At 33.2% G+C, this 22,494-nt stretch overlaps 1 protein-coding gene and 1 non-coding gene across 2 annotated transcripts; both read right to left on the reverse strand.

The window, feature by feature from the left end:
- Positions 1–3,418: 3,418 nt before the first annotated feature.
- On the reverse strand, positions 3,419–3,525 carry LOC113001795 (small nucleolar RNA R71). Its single transcript, XR_003267281.1, has one exon. It is a non-coding gene; the product is annotated as a small nucleolar RNA R71 (small nucleolar RNA).
- Positions 3,526–15,456: 11,931 nt separating this feature from the next.
- Positions 15,457–15,936, reverse strand: LOC100802253 (uncharacterized). The gene has a single exon (XM_014776077.3). It carries the CDS (start codon positions 15,934–15,936, stop codon positions 15,457–15,459), a length of 480 nt encoding a protein of 159 aa, XP_014631563.1.
- Between the last annotated feature and the right edge of the window lie 6,558 nt (positions 15,937–22,494).

A 22,494-nucleotide genomic window follows, 5' to 3' on the forward strand; every position in this document is an offset into this window, starting at 1 on the left:
CAAGAAATCTTTCATGTTACTTTAGTTTTAATTTTTTTTTAAAAAAAAACCATGCATATTCTCTTCACAAGGTAATATTGCTTGGATAAAAACTTGTTATTTATTCTTCACTTTTAGTTACTATAGTTTTTTTTTTGCATCATTTAATTTCTTTTTCTAATCTTTTGAATTTACTTTTATTTCATTTTAGTTTCTTTTACTTTTATTACTTTTCATTTATTTAATTTCAATTTTGTCTACTTTAGTTAAATAAGATGGAAGGCAAAGTTCATATCAAAACAAAAGAACCTTGACTTACATGTTCTGTGTACTCTGCAGTACTCTCCTTGCACCAATCTTAATTTCTTCGTGTATTGGGGTCTACAAAATTGGCGTTAAAATATGCATGTCAACGCTCCTCATCAATCTTTGTACAGGAGCACGCACAGAACGTCCTTAGCACCCAGGCTATTGGACCGATAAATTGTTAATATATATCTATATATTTGAATTCTAATGATAATGTTGTTATTCTCTTATCAAGTTGTAGGTACATACTTATATACTAGCAATGAATTATCTATAAGTCAATAAGTAATGAATTATCTAAGAGTTGTTAATTATGCTACTATAACAGTCCCTACAATCAAGAACATGACGCTTTCATCCAACACTATAAATACTAGGGTATATCTCCCCCTTTGGATTCATTCTCAATTAATTCAGTTACTTACTTGAGCGTCGAAGCCCTTTGCAGGTCCCCCTCGTGTTCCCCAGGGGTGGAGGACATCTGTAAATTTGTGGGAGATTGTAGAACCGATCCCGACTACGTCAATTCCCTCCATATTTTGGTAAGTATATAGTTTGCAAATATATACAATGTTCTCTTCCACATCACAAAAATCATCTTTCCTCCCATTGTCTTCAATTGATTTTAAGTTCATCAATCGCTGACTTTGGTGTCACATTTATGCGCTTTAATAATAAGAAAGTTAATGTGATTTAAATTGGGGTGAAGAGGGAGGGTGATGTGCCATTATTTTCTCTTATTTCTTAACCCTTTTTTGCACCATTTTTAGTATTGATTAGTCTTAATTCTCAAATTAATTAGGCAGCTTTATTATTTGGGCCCATTCAGCTAATTTGATGTTTTTAATCTAATTTCAGGAATTAATGAAGCATTGGGCTTGAATCCAGAATTGGGCTTGGACTTGAAGAGGGCGGACTATTTTATTCTACAAAATTAGATCTTATCTTATCTTATCTAGATATTATTTAGATTTGATCTCATCTAGATATTATTTCATCTAGATCTTATCTTATCTAGATTTGATTTGATTTTATTTATGGGCTTGGATTTAAAACAGATTTGTAAGCCTTAGGGTTGGAAAACTATATAACAGCACCAAGGTTCTAGTTTAGTCCTCTCTCTCTTCTCTTTCTCCTTTTTGTTCGTTTTTGGCAATTTTAGTTCTGACTTTTAGTTTTATCAATAAAATTTTGTTCTTCAATCTATAATTTCGTTCTCTATTGATTAATGGAAGGCTAAGTCCCCAGCGTTGTTTTCTCTTGAGGATCAAGTATAGTTCTCTTTGAGGTTCTATTATTACTGTTAAATTTTGTTCAGTTTTTCCTCTTCACTAATTACTCTGAATTTGTTGCTATTAATTCATGCATGCTTAGTGCTTGATTAATTGTCTCTGCGCTTAATTTACGTTCATGCTTAATGATTGTTTATGAGTAATTGGTGTATGTGTTGCTTAATCACATAATGAATGCCTTATGTTAAATTCCGTTTAGTAATTTAATTTAGGGTTGGATTAAGTGGTTAAATTGATAAAGGATAAATTCTCGCAACCTAGGATAAGAGACTTGTTTGTGAATCAAGGGGAAGCAACGTATTTTAATTCTGATATTTTCTAATTCAATTTTACTCGCTGTTTAATTTACAAAAGCAAACAACCCCCCCCCCCCCAATTTGTTACTATTTCCTACTATATGTTATGAACATTTGGTTTATCATTGCTCGTTGGGAACGACCTAGGATCACTTCCTAGTTACTACATTTTAATTTTAATTTTTATTTGATTCGGGTACGACCTCAATCAAATTTGGCACCATTGCCGGGGAGCAGTGTCCAAAGGTTCATAATAGCTAGTGTTGTGTTAGTGTTTAATTCTTTCGTGTTGTGTTAGTATTGTTTAGTACCTTGTTATTTTGTTTATTGTGCGTTCTGTTTTAGTTTTTTTTTCCATTCAGTGCTTCCCCTATTTTAGTTTTGGTGTTTTGCTGTGAATAGTGTTTTGCGACGGATTTAACGACCACTTTTGCTGAATAGAACACTTACTGGAAAACAGGGTAGTAGTGGAAATCCCTTAGCGACAGATTTTAGAGACCACCCTTGCTGAATTAATTTGGATTTTTTGTTTTGGTAGCTATAGTTGTTATTTTTGGCTGAATTTTTTTGTGATCACTTCTTTTGATCCATATTATGTGGGAAAAATAGCTGGAGCCCTTAGTTTGGTCAGATTTGAAAGTTCCAAAAAAGTAGGAAATTTGATTTTTGTCAAAACTTCAAACGGCCATAACTTTTGCTCCGATTATCAGAATCACAATTATTATATATGTATTTGGGGTAGAAAAAAAATTCCCTTGCCATGGCAGCGGGCCATAGGCCGGCTGAGGTCTCCTTCTTCCAAAATCGCAATTCTGTCAAAAGTTTTTTATTTTCCAAGTATTATTCTCTTATTTTTCTTAACTTGTCATTTTTAGCTTCTATAGTTAGACTTTGAATTTTTTTTTTGAAATTTTTTGTGCTACCTTCTCATCATTTTATAAGGTTGCTCAAAAATTTCAAGTCATTTGGATATCATTTGAAGGTAGTTGTAGTTCAAACCTACACAGTTACTTGCATAAGAAGGCAACTAATTGTGCATGCTGAATATAGTGTATGACTAGAGGCAATCCATCTGACTTACAACCCTTTGATCCTGAGCATTTTGTTATTGGTGATTTTGAGCATTATTGTTTTGAACATTATGATTTTGAACATTTTGAGAACATGGCACAACCTCCACCCCGTGAGAGGACTCTAAGGGAAATGGCTGCACCTGATTTCACCTGCGAAAGCTTGTGCATCCAATACCCTGATGAGGATGTCCCATATGTTCTTAAAACTAGACTGATCCATTTGCTTCCAAAGTTTCATGGCCTTGCAGGTGAAGACCCGCACAAACATCTGAAAGAATTTCATATTGTCTGCTCCACCATGAAACCCCCAGATGTCTAGGAGGATCACATATTTTTGAAGGTCTTTCCTCATTCTTTAGAAGGAGTGGCAAAGGACTGGTTTCATTACCTTGCTCCAAGGTCTATCACGAGCTGGGATGACCTCAAGACAGTATTCTTAGAAAAAAATTTCCCTGCTTCCAGGACCACGACCATCAGAAAAGATATTTCAAGAATTAGGCAACTCAATGGAGAGAGCTTATATGAATATTGAGAGAGATTTAAGAAACTATGTGCCAGTTGTCCTCACCACCAGATTTCTGAGCAGCTTCTTCTCCAATATTTTTATGAAGGACTCGGTAACATGGAGAGAAGTATGATAGATGCTGCCAGTGGTGGAGCCCTTGGAGACATGACCCCTGCTGAAGCCAGAAATTTAATTAAGAAGATGACTTCAAACTCCCAACAATTTAGTGCCAGAAGTGATGCTATTGTCATTAGAGGAGTGCATGAAGTAACCACGAATTCATATTCATCAGGTGAGACTAAGAAGCTTGAAGGTAAACTAGATACCTTGGTTAACCTGGTAACCCAACTGGCCATGAATAAAAAATCTGCACCTGTCGCCAGACTCTGTGGTTTATGCTTCTCTGCCGACCACCACACAGACCTTTGCCCTTCTGTGCAACAATCTGAAGCAATTGAACAGCCTGAAGCTTATGCTGCAAACATCTACAACAAACCTCCTCAACCTCAGGAACAAAATTAGCCACAACAGAACAATTATGACCTCTCCAGCAACAGGTACAATCCCGGGTGGAGGAATCATCTCAACCTTAGATGGTCGAATTCTTCACAACAGCAGCAACAACAACCTTATTTTCAAAATGTTGTTGGCCCAAGCAAACCATACGTTCCTCCACCAATCCAGCAGCAACAACAGAAATAGCCCCAGAAATAGCAAACAGTTGAGGCTCATCCGCAACCTTCCCTTGAAGAACTTGTGAGGCAAATGACTATGCAAAACGTGCAGTTTCAACAAGAGACCAGAGCCTCCATTCAAAGCTTAACTAATCAGATGGGACAATTGACTACACAGTTAAATCAACAACAGTCCTAGAATTCTGACAGATTGCCTTCTCAATCTGTCCAGAATCCCAAAAATGTGAGTGCCATTTCATTGAGGTCAGGAAAGCAGTGTCAAGAACCTCAACCAGCAACATCTTCCTCATCCGCAAATGAACCTGCCCAACTTCACTCTACTCCAGAAAAAGATGATGACAAAAATTTAAAGAGTAAGTTACCTAACAATTTCTATGCAAGTGAATCTAAAGAGAAGCAGCATATCTCTCTTCCATTCCCTCCAAGAGCAATTTCCAACAAAAAAATGGAAGAGACAGAGAAGGAGATATTGGAAACATTTAGAAAAGTAAAGGTAAACATACCTCTGCTGGATGCAATAAAGCAAATTCCAAGATATGCTAAATTCTTGAAGCAGTTGTGGACTAATAAGCGGAAGCTTAAAGGAAGTGAAAGAATTAGTATGGGCAGAAATGTCTCTACATTGATTGGTAAATCTGTTCCCCAAATCCCTAAAAAATGTAAAGATCCAGGTACATTCAGCATACCTTGTACTATAGGGAACAGTAAGTTTGACAATGCCATGCTAGATTTAGGAGCTTCTGTTAGTGTTATGCCTCTATCTATTTTTAATTCTCTATCTCTTGGTCCCTTGCAGTCAACTGATGTGGTAATTCATTTAGCTAATAGAAGTATTGCCTATCCTGCTGGTTTCATAGAGGATGTCTTGGTTAGAGTTGGTGAACTGATTTTTCCTGTTGATTTTTATATTTTGAATATGGAGGAGGGATTTTCTAAATGATCAGTTCCCATCATTCTAGGCAGACCTTTTATAAAAACTGCTAGAACTAAGATAGATGTATATGCAGGCACACTATCTATGGAGTTTGGTGATATAACTGTTCATTTTAATATTTTTGATGCTATGAAACACCCATCTGAAGATCTTTCTGTATTTCATGCTGAAATAATTGACCATATTGTTGATGAATACATGACTGATCTTCATTCTAATCTGCATGTCTGTCACTCTTCATGCATTGCATCTGAATTTGTACTTGATCATATATCTAAATTTGATGCTGAGAGTGAATCTGAATTTGATATTGATTACATGTCTGGTGATGTTTTACCTCTTGAGATTGATTTTATAGAGTTAGATAGAACTAACCATGTTTCAAGAAGTACATATACATCTGACTTTCTTTATGAGGTACAGGCTGAGAAACCATCTCTTTCTACCATTATCCAGCCGCCCACACCAGAATTGAAGCCTCTGCCATCAAATTTAAAATATGCTTACTTGGATGATAGCAAAAGTTTTCCAGTAATTATATTTGCCTTCCTTGCTGATGAGCAAGAGGAGAAGTTGTTATCAGTTCTCAAGAAGCATAAGAAGGCTATAGGCTGGACCCTGGCAGACATTCCTGGTATTAGCCCATCCACATGTATGCATCGAATAAATTTAGAAGATGTAGCTAAACCAGTAAGACAGTCATAGAGAAGACTCAACCCGGTGATTCTTGATGTAGTGAAGAAGGAGGTAACCAAGCTTTTGCAAGCTAGAATCATTTATTCTATCTCCGACAACCAATGGGTGAGTCCCGTCCAGGTGCTTGAACGCCTGGCAGGTAAATCTCACTACTGTTTCCTTGATGGCATTGAAGTAGATCCTGCAAAAATTTATGTTATTTCATGATTTTCTTACCCCTCTTGCGTGCGAGAGGTGCGATATTTTCTTGGTCATGCAGGATTCTACAGGCGCTTTATAAGAGATTTAAGCAAGGTAGCCCTTCCACTATCCAACTTGTTGCAAAAGGAGGTGGAGTTTGAATTTAATGATAAATGCAAAGAGGCCTTTCATTGCCTCAAAAGAGCACTAACTACCACCCTTATCATTCAGGCACCTGATTGGACAACCCCATTTGAGCTAATATGCGATGCATCCAATTACACATTGGGGGTTGTCCTTGCTCAAAAGATCTCCTTACTTCAGCTTACTTCTTTTCCACCATGACTTAGGGAGTTTTTCTTTTCCTATCTCCTCCTTTACTTTTATTACATTTGTCCGATTCTATTTGATGGTTTAATTGCTTTTAATCTTTTACTTGTGCTACATTGAGGACAATGTGTTGTTTAAGTGTGGGGGGGAGTGTTCTTTGGTTTTGGTTTAGTAATTTTTTTAGTTAGTTTGTGTTAAATTTGTTAGTTTTGTTGGGTTTCTAGTTTAATATTTTAGGTCAATTCTGTTTGCATGTACAACTTTGCATATTTTTCTTTGAATTATAGGATATGTTCAAGAAATGGGTAATTGTTCTGAAAATAAAAGTCTCTTGACATTTTGTGATTTAATATCCTTGTTTTTCCTCTACATATCATGATAATTTTGAAAGCTCAATTTGAAATTGATAAGTTTACCTCTATGAGAATTTGAGCCATCCATCATCATAATCTTTTGGTGTGTTTCGCCCCATTGATTGCTTGCACAATAGCCTTGGCTTGATTCTTGTTGATGCTTCCTAATTCACATGCATATTTGGAAATGATTTAGGCAATTTTATTCTTATAAACTTCTAGCCAAATGAACTTACCTTGAATTAATTCCTTTGATAGCCCCTTTGAGCCTATGTTCCCCTTTCTTTGTTTTGAAGCTCATTACAAGCCTTAAGTGAAAAACCATGATATCCCATTACCCTTAAGGAATTTTGGAGCTTTGGAATTGTTTTGGTAATAAGTTGGGAATAAGTGTGGGGGGGTATGTTTCATTGGAAGATATGATTTTTGGCCATGCTTAATGTTTTATTTTGGCCATGCTTTATGTATATATATTGCCTAGTTCTTGCTTTAGTCTTCAATTGCTGCAAAAAAAATGAAAAAAAAAAATCAATTGCTGCAGATTCTGCAAATTTGTATTGTTCAAAAAAAAAAGAGAAGAAGAAAAGAAGTGAAGTTGAATAAATGAGGTCTTGTTATGAGGACTTGATTTGAGAGCCTTGGTTGATTTTGTTAATATTAAAGGGTTTGGGTTTACTACTTGTGCTTAATTTCCACTTATTCCCCATTGCTCCTCTATTCCTTTGGGATTTAGCTACTTGTTCCATATTTTTCTTCCCTACCTTGTCCTTGGCCCCATTACAACCTTTAAAGACCTTTTGATCCTCATGTGCATGTGTTTGTCAAGTTGTCAATTTTAGAATTTTGCCAAGTCTATGTGGTGCTTGTTTTCATGGGTGCTTCGAGAGTAAACAGTAGCCTAGACACTTGAGAGATAAAGTGTATATCTTATGAGGCTTTATCACTTTTCATTCTTGAGCTGATTAACTATTTTTCCATGATTGGGTGCTTGGATGATTTTCACGAATGTCTTGACTCTTTGGATCTCTTCATGTTAGATGTTACCCATTCCTTTCATTCCTTGATGTTCATTGAGAAATATGTAAATGTTTGTGTTTGTCTCTCTTTGATATCCTTGACTTTTGTTCTTTATTTCATTTTGCCCAAGAGTGCAAAAGGCTAAGTATGAGGGGTTTTGATGTGTCATTATTTTCTCCTATTTCTTAACCCTTTTTTGCACCATTTTTACTATTGATTAGTCTTGTCAAATTAATTAGGCAGCTTTATTATTTGGGCCCATTCAACTAATTTGATGTTTTTAATCTAATTTCAGGAATTAATGAAGCATTGAGCTTGAATCCATAATTGGACTTGGACTTGAAGAGGGCAGACTATTTTATTCTACAAAATTAGATCTTATCTTATCTTATCTAGATATTATTTAGATTTGATCTCATCTAGATATTATTTCATCTAGATCTTATCTTATCTTATCTAGATTTGATTTTATTTTATTTATGGGCTTGGATTTAAAACAGATTTGTAAGCCTTACGGTTGGAAAACTATATAACAGCACCAAGGTTCTAGTTTAGTTCTCTCTCTCTTCTCTTTCTCCTTTTTTTCGTTTTTGGCAATTCCAGTTCTGACTTTTAGTTTTATCAATAAAATTTCGTTCTTCAATCTATAATTTCGTTCTCTATTGATTAATGGAATGCTAAGTCCCCAGCGTTGTTTTCTCTTGAGGATCAAGCACAGTTCTCTTTGATGTTCTATTATTACTGTTAAATTTTGTTCAGTTTTTCCTCTTTACTAATTACTCTGAATTTGTTGCTATTAATTCATGCATGCTTAGTGCTTGATTAATTGTCTCTGCGCTTAATTTACGTTCATTCTTAATGATCGTTTATGAATAATTGGTGTATGTGTTGCTTAATCACATAATGAATGTCTTATGTTAAATTTCGCTTAGTAATTTAATTTAGGGTTGGATTAAGTGGTTAAACTAATAAAGGATAAATTCTCGCAACCTAGGATAAGAGACTTGCTTGTGAATCAAGGGGAAGCAACGCATTTTAATTCTGATATTTTCTAATTCAATTTTACTCGCTGTTTAATTTACAAAAGCAAACAACCCCCCCCTCCCCCCCCCCGCCCCCCAATTTGTTACTATTTCCTACTATCTGTTATAAACATTTGGTTTATCATTGCTCGTTGGGAAACGACCTAGGATCACTTCCTAGTTACTACATTTTAATTTTTATTTTTATTTGATTCGGGTATGACCTCGATCAGAGGGAGATATAAATAAATGAAAAAGAGGACGCGGGGATTCGGGAGAGGAATAGGTAGATGGTGGTAGGGTTGAAATCCAACTAGCAAAGGCCATGTTATAACGTGGGAAACATCATTTACGACAATGGATACACATTTCCCTTTTTCATTTTCAAATTCATCTGCGTGCATTGCTCTAATTAGTAATTACTACCACTATCTTGTAAATACGTAAACCTTCCCTTAAATATTCGTTTTGGTCGCATGGGACAAGAATAAATTAGTCTCTAAAAAAGATGAAACACTCAAGTTTAATTTTAGAATATACAAAAAATGATACGGATCCCCCGCATAATTTGTTCTTAAACTTAACTTAATGTTAAATTAATCCTTAAAAAATATAACTTATTATTAAATTAATCCTTTAAAATTATAACTTAATGATCAATCTATCATTTTTTATGCATTTGATAACAAATTTTATTTTTTCATCTTTCAAGAATTAATGTGAATATTTATCTCAATCTTTTATTACATTCAAGACTAATAGGATGAAACATCCACTGAGATCTAAATTAGGGATTTGATTTTGAGAATTTTTAAATATAAAATAAAAAAAGGAAATTTGTACAATTTAAATGTATATGTATTTAATATATATATATATATATATATATATATATATATATATATATATATATATATATATATATGACCTTTTCTAATTAGCATTGAATCATATACTAATTTTTCATTTAAAATCTTTGAACTTTTCATGCCTTACCAAAAATGAATGTGTTTTTGCAGATTTTAATATATATTTTGAATTTTAAGATACAAAATAAGAACGGGAAATTTTGTTACTTAAAAAATAAAAATACTTTTGAGTTTTTCAACTTCCATTTAGTCATACTAGTGTAACAACTCTGCATTGCACGCGTGTATTAAATTTATAATTATAATTTATAATATTATATTATTATGACATTATAATTTATTTTTTAGTTTTACAAAAAATATCTGTCAAGTAAATAACTAAATATGTATATGAATATATTATGAATATTAATATAAATCTAAATAATTTTATATTGACGCATCTTATATAATTTTAATGTGAAAATTTGTGTATTTTAAAAAATATGTTATATTAAATTTTATGATTTAGTTTCTTTACAAAATAAGTTTAATCAAGATTCATTATCAGTGTAAAATGTATTGCACAATTGATTATTTGATATTCTTTGTCTCAATGATTATTTGTTTTGTTATTTTTTTTTCTTATCTTTAATATAAAATAATCTTACGTTTTTAATTAAAACATGTCATAATTATGTTAATTAATTCAAATTAAAATATAGGAGTATTAGTTTGAAATTATGTTAATTATTATAACTATCTAAGTGGATATGGATGTTAATCACGGGTAAATTTGAAAGAAAAAACAAATTATCTCTATTTAAAATATTATTTATAAGAAAAGTCAACAATTTTTTCCATTTACATTTTAACAAATGAACATTGCAGTTTTAGGTCAAATTAATAGTTAACTTTAAATTAATAATCAATTTTTTTGAGACGTCTATCAAAAATCTATTAAATGCATAAATTGGGTGATAATAAAAAATATAGAAATAGTTTAAATAGACATTCTAATTTTATAAATAGTCACATATTTATATTCATCCCTTATTAATTTTGACTCATGCAAATTTTGGTCCATGGAATAACAACTGGGCTATTGTTCGGTATTAAAAAAATGATTGCACTAAATAAATTATTTATAAAATAATTATTAAAAACATGTTAAAATTAATAAAGTAACAAAAATTAGAATAACATAGATAATCGTGATAAAATTTCAGTTGAATTTTATTTAAAAATAATAATTGAATTACAATTTAATAGACAAAAAATTGATTTGAGAAAATATCTTATTTTCGTATGTAACTTAATATAGAAATAAAAAAATTGTATGTTCACCAAAAATTGTTCCATTTATTTTTAAAAATATTACATTTACTTAATATATTATCATCTCTTTCTCTTATTATTAAAGCCAATAAATTTTGTGATGTGACACCAGAATCAGGGATTCTAGTTCATACATTTAGCTTAAGTTGGTGTCACATTTATTTCATTTGCAATCTAGACCCATTTTAAATTTAAAATGTCATTCCTTTCTCTTTTAAAAGACTTTTGTAATATTATATTACAGCATGTTGATATCCTAGAACTTACCTTCTATTTTATTTCTTCTTATGAGGATAAGGATGTTAGGTTGCATTCTTAGCTTTTATATACTTTATTGTCAGAGACACTATTACAAATAAGTTTTTTTATATCGGTTATTCAATCCATTCTACATCGATTTTCACCCGTCTTAAACAAGGGTTTCGTAAAATATGGTGTGCTTTACAACGCCGGTTTTCCACCTGTCTTAGTATATCAGTGTTTCTAAGACGGTTATTTGGATAACCAATCTAGAAACTGTATTACTTTCCACATCGGTTATACGTATAACCGTCTTAGATATGCATTAGTTTACCCGCCTCTCTACATTGGTTATGCGTATAACCGTCTTAAAAATTGAATACTGTGTCTATCTTTCTAGATCGGTTATTGAATAACTGTCTTAGTAGATATTTCATACTAAGACGGTTTTTTTTGCATAACCGACTTAGAATTATTATTTTTTTGAAAGTATGATAAATACAAACTAGCTAATAAAAGTAATTCACAAAACATCAACAAATATTAAATGAAGATTTAATTCACCTTTGTCAGAAAATGTCCTATTTATTTGAAGCAAAGCTTGCAATCTTAGGCACATAATGAATCCAAATAAGTGAAACCCTAGCTCGCCTTGCAAGCAATAAGAAAAATATGAAGCTCTATAGAATCAAAATGAATAAGTCGGGAAAACAAAAAGAAAAATATACATGATGCTAGTCGAAAGGAACTGCTATGATCTTGCCACTTGCTAGTGGTATAACATATTATATTATGGTGTGTAATACTATGAATGCCATGACATTTAATAAGTACATAACTACAAAGAGCCTAATTCATGAAAAGCTTTAGGGGAGGCATCATAATCATATCTATAACGTGATTAGATAAAATAAAATGATAATTAAGTAACTTCAATGCTAGTTGATTATTTAAAAAAAATCCCAAAAACCTAGCTATATGATATAAGCTAATAAACTAGAACAGTGCAGATCCAAAAGAAGAAGACAACAAAGAATAATGCCAAGAAGCATCATTTTCCCAGTGATTGTCATAGATTTGTAGTTCTTGAAAAGTTGAGATCTCATTAACTTCCAAGCAAGTTTCACTTCATGAAAAACAAATTCCTTATACCTTTCAAACGATCACAAATCAACAAAATCACACAAACCACCACCACCTAATCTGTCCAACACCACTCCAGATCTAGAGTGGCACAAGGAACATGATGCAACATTGACATATCTCTATAGTCACACAAAAACCCTTCACACACCAATATGAATCAATCAAGAGTCCCCTATCCCAATCTCAAAAAGAAACACATCCATGACCATTCATAACATTTAAATACAACAAATCAAAAGAAAGCAGCGAGATTAAATTAAAGAGAACAAGACATACCCCACGTGCAATGACAACTCCAGCAACAATAGGAATAAGGGCACTATAGGTAACCCAAGCCTCTCTCTTGAGGGTGATATGAGTGAATCGAGCAACCAAAAAATCTACAACAAGGGACAAGCATAACAGGGAGAAAGTGAAAATTCCATTGAGGTAGTGTCATATGATCTCATTCACATTGATTCAAATGCTATATACAAGTATCTTAGCATCATCTGAAAGCTAAGAAGCCAAGGACAGTTTCAGTTCTGGGGAGTCCTAACTCTTAAAAAAAAATGTACCACCAAGCCACAGGACCTAAAAGCATGACCACACAACATGAAAGATTAATCCAGTGTAAATTATTCTATAAATTTTATTTTTTTTTCTAATTACCTGGAAATAATTCCATCCAAATTCAAGTGGTAACTATAATTTATAATAAAGAAATTTCCACACAAGAGTTTAGCCCTTCATTGGCAATCTTTGACTCATCAAGACTAGCAATTAGACAATTGACTTTCTTTTGACCAAACAAAGACATAAAAGATTTCCCATGCACGAAATTCATACGTATCTGTCGTGAGTGTGATGTTGGCCACTCTTTTCAGGGCTCATAGTCATATATAACTAGTGTAGAAAGGACATAACCCTATCATTACTAGCCAATTGTCCCTAAGAAAAATTCAAAATGTTTGTAACATAGTTGAAAAGAATCATAATGGTAACAACAAAATGATTTTCTACTTTTAGTCTTTAGACTAGGCCACTAGAAGTTGGAGTCCTGTGCATAACTACTGAATACTAATTGACAAAAAAAAATGAGATTAGTTGTAGGACACAAAATATCTACAGTGCAGTTAAGGTATGAAAAGTGCAGTTTTTCCTTCACAAAAAAATAGACAAAAAGAGAATAATCAACAAACAAGGGTAACAAAATACCAACGATATTGCTGTAGCGGACAAAATAAGGCTTTTTTTTCACAATATTGTAAACTAAAGTTTGATTTTGGATGAAAGAAGCGTCTGATTCTATCCCACTGATAATAAAAAAAAATAAGGCTAATAGAATGAATAAAAAAATGTTAACATAATTTGGATAAGAGGTCTATTTTATAAAATTTGTTAGATAAAAAAAATGTAACGGACATGTTTGGGTCTTATTCTTGCAATGGGTCTTATTCCTGCAATGTTTGGGTCTTAAGCTTTTAGAAGAGTTGGTTCTAGACAATTGTTATTACACAAAAACAATCAATATATAAAACATTTTTCATCAAGTAAGATTACGAAAATAAAATTTGGAAAAGTCTCAAACCAAGTCAATTCGCAAGCACACAGCACCAGAACTTAATTCTCAACTCTGAAGCAGCCATTAAGCACATGACATCATTACATGGAGATTAATTATTTCCTATATAAAAAGAGAAGCAAAGAAGAAAAAGGAAAAAATAAAATATTACAAAGGGAGAGAATTAATGGCCTGGACTCCTTGCAACAGGAACTAAAGTGAAGGCACACCAAAAAACAAATGCATACCTGAGGATACTTGTTTTCTTCCTTAAAGCCAGTAGATTTGTGTACATTTTTATACCACCAAGGGGCCCATAAGCCATCTATTGGTTTTGGACCTGCTTCTCAACTGGAAAATTGACATTAAATTTCACATTATTATGATGTTGAAGCTCTACCTAAACATCCAACAAATCATAAACATAATAATCCTATTTAATAAGCATCACAACAGAAAAATACAAGATAACACAAAACCACTTGGCTGGTTCATCCAAGGCTGGCCAAGAATAAAACAAATAAATATTTTCTATTATTTTTTATAAAGAAAAAAGGGTCCATATATTGAAAAAAAACATCATATGTTTGCAAAGATGTCTGAAATATAACTCTCATTTAATTTTTTTTTAAAATATCTTAAAGTTTGTTTTAAGCCTTATTTATTATTGGACCAGTCCTTTGTTCATCTAACTTGCAACCCCATCAAACAGTCTATGCTACAACTACAAGTGGGACTCATACATAGATGCTACTAGCCGCAAAGTCCGCATAAGCGATTCCAACTGAGAATTGGAGCTTGTCCTCATCGCGATTCCAACTGAGAATTGAAGCTTGAGTTTTTGTGAATAGAGCTGCAATTTTTACATTAATTATACATCCAATGTTTTTTCCCTTTAATAAGCATATAAATCCGACTAAAAGGGGATCTCAATTTAACTACTTGATCAGCAGAATATTTTACCTGTAAATATTCAGAACTTAATTCATTAGGGAGACAATGCTGAGAATCCTTCATCTATTGGAAAATATTGAGCCCTGAAGTGTGAATTCTTGATATCAGGGGTTCAACTTGCATAACCTAGCAATCAAAGACAGAGGAAGTAGTGAGAACTTGACATGCAATCAACATGCAAAAAGCAAACTATGAACATCTATGAGATGCAGGCACAACAAAAGAATTACTATACATTCTTCTAGACCAGGTGATAACCCAACTCAAGCAAAGATACTTGCATGTTTCTCACTTTTAACCTGATCACATCACACTAAGGTGGAGACACAAGAAACATCAACCTTTTTGGAAGGACTAACTAAGTTCACTGAGTTGCAGTAAAAAATAAACTTGATCTTCTGAAGATGTTCAATAAAATGACAAATGTACACATTTTCCAAGAAAAAAATCATTTATTTCTCCAAACAAAATGTTAGAAATGATGATTCAGGATCATGACAAAAAAAAAAAGAAACATGATGCAAATTGAAATAATTGAACACAAATCCATATTTGATAAAAGTCGCAGCATTTTGGAAGCCAAAAGCAAGCTACACGTTATCACATGCACTACCACCATCACATCTTCTCTATTTACACTAAATAGTATTACTATACCATCATGTCTTCTGAATCATTAGGATCCTGAACCACAAAAAAAGTGTAATTAAATTGAGGAAACGGAAACGTCACCGTTTAAGGGTAGTGGTTTGCAATCGAAACCACAACCACACTGGGGGCTTTCGAGGAAATTCTTGACACCAAAATCAACGGAAGTGATTTCGATAGAGAAGTAAATATTGTTCCCTTGACAAGAGACCTTAGTGATGTTGAGCCAAAGGAGCAAGATTTTGGCGATGACACCTTTGAGATTATAGAGCCTGCCCTTTGAGATGACACCCGTGATGGTGGATTTGTACTTGAGTGTGTAGGACTCTATGTCGAAGCTGCATGCTCCTTGGAAATACACTACGAACTTGTCGTTGTCTCTGTTAAGCGAATACCCTATGGCTCCCTTGGGAAGAAGACCCACCAGGAACCCGTACTCCATCAGAACATCGTAGGCTGATAGCTTCTGCGGTTGGCTTAACACGCATGATACCTTCAAAGACACCATCAGGATCCATAGGAATCTAATTGAAGACATCACCGCCTCTCTCTCTAGCACGAGGGAGACGGTGGAGGTCTTGGGAGCGAGACGAGCTTTGCATTAGGGTTGTTGCTAGCTGTGTTTTGTATGTTTTATTAATTCAAAGGGAAAATGAAATAAATAAAATAATTAAAAAAATTATAACTTCAATCAAAGGCGGTCTTTAAAAACCGTAGTAGTTAGATCAACTAACAAAGACAGTTTTTATAAAACCGCCTTCGTAACATTCACATCGAAGGCAATTTTATAATACCATCGTAGCTGGATTAAAAAAGTTTGCTTTATTTTCAAAAATGCCACTGTATCATTTACTACATCGGTTTTTATATAACCAATATAGATATGGCGACGTAAAAAGGAACTTTTCTAGTAGTTAGAAGCTGTAGATATGTGTTGCTTATTTTTATTTTTATTTTTTGCTAGATTCTTAGATTTTCTGCACTCTCTCTTTATTACACACATTCTTAGATTTTCTTAGGTTTTAACTCATAAGCACTGCTACTTGTCTAATTCTACCTTTCTAATTATAAGCACTACTAAATTTCAATTGTCTAGTGCTAAGTATGAACATTAGTCAATTTCTTTAATGGTTTTAATCTCAAGTATGTTTCTAACTTTATGCTTTGTAAAATATTTCAGAACTTGTTGCTAAGATGCTATTGTAATACTGTTGTTTAGCTCTTTTGTACAAACACAACTAAGGTAGACTTCCCTCTAATCTTTCTCAACAAAATAATGTCATGGAACCATTAGTAAATCATATAAGCACAAGAGGGATTTTATTGATGTTGATCCATCGGGAGAAGACAGACACATTGATATGCATAAGCTATGTGAGCTATATGTTGATGTTGATCCTCCCCTTTTAGTGGAAATTGGAAAAGTGTACAATTTGGGGTCAACCATACACCGCAAGAAAATAGAGGATGATAATGTCAGGGTGGTGATCGAAGAGGTTATAGATTCAAATGCTCAAGTTCTTTTCCTTATTGATGAAGTGCAAATAGTGGGACATGCCCTTAATCATTTCATTCAATGGCCGAAAAGACTCGTTAGGGCTATTACAACTAAGGTATCCATAATCAATTACTTTTTGGTTGTGATAACTTAATTGTGTTTACTAATATTGTTCCACCTTGGTTATTTAGGTTGTGGAGCGATGTAGCAAAGATGTTCCACACAAAAAGTTGGAACCTGAACTTGATCCACTTGAGCGTTTATTGATGGTAGCAAGTCAAAATAAGGATCCTATACAACTACCTTGATATCCCAATGTACTAAGTAGGCCATCTTCAATGCCCTTTTATATCCATCAGAAAGACCTTTTGGGAGTATATCTAGGTACAAAGATGCTTAACATCTCAATTATGCAATTATGGTTGTTGTAAGTACATTTAATTTGTAAGTTTTTTATTAACTAAATATCGATTTAATATAATTAACATTTATTTCAAAATTTTAGGTATATACATGACTTATGTACTAATAATGACAACATTGCAAATATTTATGGATTCATGGGCCTACACCCAATTCAAAATGTTGGGAACACAGCAGATGATGTTCAGGCCCATTTGCTAAATAGACTGCACAGATAAAAAATAGTGCTACTTAGCACCTTACTTGCATTTGCAAGTTCATGTTTACAACTTATTTCAAATCATGTATCACTAACCACTAATTGTTCTTGAATATTGTAGGAGTCGCTAACAATTGTTGATTATTTTTCATAAGCAAAATAATGTGGTGGCATTGTATTCGTTACATAACAAGAGGATCGACCATGAAATAAAAAGCAAAGTAGAATCGTAAGATTCTCCTAAAACTTTTGTTTTTTCATGTTGATAACTATAAAAACTATAATGTAATTCACACGATTGTTTTTATATGTTAGAGCTATGGATGAATATCATAGGATGATGGGTTTGGGCTCAACAAATAGAAAGAAGCCTATATGGATTTTTCCAGTGTAAGTAGTTTACAAACTGACAAACAATTAAAAATTAAAAGTTACTTAAATAGTTACTAATTATATTCAAATTTGATCTTCTTTTGTAGTGTCAAACACAACCTAGGAGTTATGAGTATGGATATTATGTTATAGAACATATTCTCAAAATTGTCACCGACAATATTAATACTGCATGGAAACATGTAATTAATGAATTTTTCAACAAATTAAATTAATTATGTTTTTTATTTTAATTCGTGAACTAATATTTTACCACATTTTTTGAAATTGTAGAACTTTGATAATTCGGGTCCAATGCCTGATGAGGATATTGCTAGCATTTGACAACATTGGACAACTTTGAACTTGGCAAATTTTAGACTTATTTGTTTTTATATGTTAGCATGTATATATGGTTATGATGAACTCATTTGTGTTGTTTATATTATGTATGGTTCAATGAGAAGTACATGTTTAAAATATTTGACTATAATTTGTTTAGAATGTATTTGATGCTTAATTTTATCGTTAACCAAATATATTATAATTTGTGATGAACTTATTTTCTTGTGGCATGTATGTGGCTATGATGACTATTTTACATGGGGAAATGAATAAAAACACAGCTCCAATTAAAAAAATACTTTTAAGATCAGTTATGACCAAAAACAAATGTAATTTTTTTTTTACATCAGATTGTGCAATAACCAATGTCAAACATTAACTTTTTAAATCAGTTAATGAAACAACTTATGTAAAAGTTAAAGATTTTACATCAGTTATAAGGTAAAACCAATCTAGAAAAATCATAGAACCGATGTAAAAGGTTTACTTTTACATTAGTTGTAAGAAAACCCGATGTAAAAATAGTGTCTTTTAACCAATCTAGACACTTAAGATCACTTTTAAGATTGGTTGTATGGGAACCGATCTTAAAAGGTGACTTTTAAGGTCGGTTAAAGACTGATGTAAAAGGTCAAACTTTCTATGTCACCTGCAAAGGCATCAGTCATACACTCGATGTGAAAGGTCATTTTTAACTTGTCGCAACCTACCCTTCGACGGGAGGGCGAGGCGAAAAGAAAAAGGCATCTTCTCATGAAGAAAACGCGTGGAGTCGCCACCAATGTTTATTTGAGGAAAACGTTAGAAAAACCAAAAAGAGAGGTCTGCAAATTTTGAAAATAAGGATTCGAAAGTTGTTTACGCATGGGAAAGGTATTAGCACCCCACCGACCCGTCACAAGGGACGGCAGTCTTTAATCGAGTGTGCAACGTGACTTCAAAATTATTTACTTTTCCCTTTTTACATCTTTTTATTTTTAGGTTCAACAAGGGTGTTGCCCTTGCTCCTATGTATCCTCAGGTGCGATGAGGAATTCAGACCTACATAATTCTTTAAGTCTGAATGATTGTGTGTTAAATTCATTTTATGCGTTTGAAAGATTGATTTTAATTGCGAACAAAAGGTCGTTTAATGCGTTGGACCTTAAAACGATGTTTTAAATTTTGAAAAACAGAGAGAATCGCTAAGGCGTTGGACCTTGAAACGATCTCAAGTGATATTTGATAAAAAAGAAGTTAGTTATGAGTTGGTTTTATCTTGGTTTTGTTTATTAACTTTTGACCCTTTTGCCCACTTTTTTTGGTATTTTTCACATTCTTGATCAAAACATTGAATGATCATCTGTTTCGCACTTTAACTCGAGTTCAACACCGTAAGTCGACTAGCAAGGATCAAAAGATCAACGAACGATAGTCCCCGGATGAAATTAGGGTATGACATAACTAATGTAAAATTTTTTTTTTGTAGTTGTGTTATATATAGTTACATTTAAAACTCAAAATAAACTTACAATCCGGTCAACAATTTGGCGTGTCATCTCAGATGTCATCTAGCCCAATAAGTTTTTACGAACCAGCTTCCACTTCACGTGTCGTCTAATGGGAGATGAAGGATCAACAATTACTTCACTACTCCCATATTGGGCTACTTGCTTCAATCATTTCTTTCATTTTTCCTCCATTAACTTCTCTTTAAGAGAGTCATAACCTCCACAAGACAATACATGAGGGGTAGTGTTGTGTTTTTTGATGGTTTGTGTCATCTTTCTAATATCCTATAAGAATTAGACATTATGTCAACAAAATGCTTAAATAAATTATATATGTCAATTTCAAAAACAACAACCACAACTAAGCTCTCATGAAGGGTCTCTATGGCTTTGACAAAATTGGTTCCACTTGTCTTTGTTAATATCATACTTGTCACACATAGTCTCATCATCATCATCCTTGCCTTCTACAAGAGCCCATTTAGAAGTCAAATATAACTTAAATTGCCTTTATCACTGTCCTACAGACTAGAGGATTTTCTTCTTTGTCTTTTTATCGAACACTTTTTAAATCTCAAATTCGTGCTTCATTACACAATGACATGTAAGAGTTAGTTATTAACAACAATGTGTCGGTTTAATACATTCAATTACCATAACATACAAGGTTTAACTGAAATAACTAAATATTCTCCCAAATCAAATCCTTCTGAGATGCAAGAACATGTTTCTAGTTAATATACGTAACATCAACTTTGTCTCGAGCGATGACCCCTAAATAGGTCCTTAATTTCTTTTTGCATAGACCAGTAGCTTTCCCAATGTTAGGATCCACATGAACCAGTGGTCTCTCCAAACCCACGGGTCTAACAGACAATGATCTGAGCCTTGTGGCTTGTCCAGTCCTCCTGAGCGTAGATGGTGAAAGTGCTGACTCGGAAGGAAGGGAGCTCGGTGGTGTAACCGTGTTCCTATTAAAAAAGAACATTAATTAAATTCAACTCAAAGTATACTTAGTTATCAAATTGTAAATATGGAAACAAATATATTGAAAAAATGATTACATTATAGGATGTTAATTAATTCTCCTTCATCATGATCATTACGATTTGCATGTATGTCGTCAACTTCATCTTCTCGATTGATGGTAGGCATGTGTGTGAAGAAAAGGATTGTGACAAGTATCAAGGGTTGAATCATCATCTTCAAGATTAACACCAATGATTTTTCCATGTAGAACCATTAACCACCTTTCATCATAAGGATCTTGGATATAAAACATTTGTTTAGCTTGTTCTGTCGTAATGAAAGGCTTATTCTTATATGCTAACTGCTTAAGATCTACCAACGTAAATCTAAAATATCAATTCACACACTAATATTGTTATCAACCTACTTACTCTTAAAAACACACACAGTGAATTTAACATAGTTAAGCTCCCAGATTTCTTCAATGACTCCAAAGTAAGGCATGGATGCCTAACGAGGGTTGTCATCATTTACAGTAGCAAAGTGTTAGGATTCATCCTTACGACTAACCCCACTATTTTGCATTGTACTCTTATCATCTTGTGATTTGGTGTAGAACAAATACTTGTTAATATCATATCCTTACCAAGTTCTAACATTTTGTTTAGGTACATATGCTAACTTCCTTAACGTTTTAGAAGCATTGTCATCAACAAAGATTGTATCTTTAAACCAAATTAGGAACGTTTTGTTATGCTCTTTCAACACCTTATTCTTGATCATTTTTGGGTTACTTTCCTTGACTAAGGCTTCATGACAAACTATGTATGGCACAACTTCATTAGTGTTATTCAACATATACAAATGTGCTTGATTCAATTTCTCTAGACCTAGAGTTATAACATGCAGTCCTCATGAACCTTTACCTCTCACTCTCTCGTCATGATGAGACTCGGGAAGCCCAACAGGTTTCGCCTTTTCAATGTACTCCAAACATAACTCAATAGTTTCTTATGCAATTTACCTTTCAAAAATGGATGTTTTAGGTCGGTGTGGATTCTTGGTATAGCCTTTTAAGATCTTCATGCATTTCTCAACTAGGTACATCCACCGTAAATAAACGAGGCCACCAATTTAATTCCCCTCACTAGATAAACAATTAAGTGAACCATGATGTCGAAAAATAAAGGGGGAAAATACATCTTTAATTGACACAAGATAATAGTAACCTCATTTTCCAAGTCATCTAACTTTAGAGGGTCAATGACTTTGCTACATATAGCATTGAATAATAACCACATGCGAGTTATGACATGCCTAACTTTGTTAGGTAAGATGTATCGTATCGCCACGACCAAGAGTTATTGCATCAAGACGTGGCAATCATGAGACTTTAAGCCAACTAATTTTAGATCTTTCACCTACACAAGGCTCATAATATCTGAAGAGTATCCCTGTGGCACTTTCACACGCCGCAATCACTAACAAAAACATATCTTATCATTTCTTAACAAAGTATGACATGCTGGATGCAAATATATTTTCTTACCATCAAACCTTGGATGTAACTGGTCACATATACCCATTTCAACTAAGTCTTGATGGGTATTCAAGCCATACTTTGTTTTGCCTTTAATGTTAAGAAGCATGTTGATTACACTATCACGCACACTTTTCTCCACATGCATAGCATCGATACAATGTATAACATCTAGATCAGACCAGTATGGAAGATCAAAGAATATCGACCTCTTCTTCCATATGTTTTTCTCACTTGTCAACTTCTTTTGAGTCTTTCCA

This window comes from Glycine max, chromosome 5 (assembly GCF_000004515.6).
Source record: "Glycine max cultivar Williams 82 chromosome 5, Glycine_max_v4.0, whole genome shotgun sequence".
NCBI lineage: Eukaryota > Viridiplantae > Streptophyta > Magnoliopsida > Fabales > Fabaceae > Glycine > Glycine max.

What these genes read in the sequence shown, in the direction of transcription:
- LOC100802253 (XM_014776077.3), bottom strand. Translation starts at nt 15,936, where the DNA reads ATGTCTTCAATTAGATTCCTATGGATCCTGATGGTGTCTTTGAAGGTA.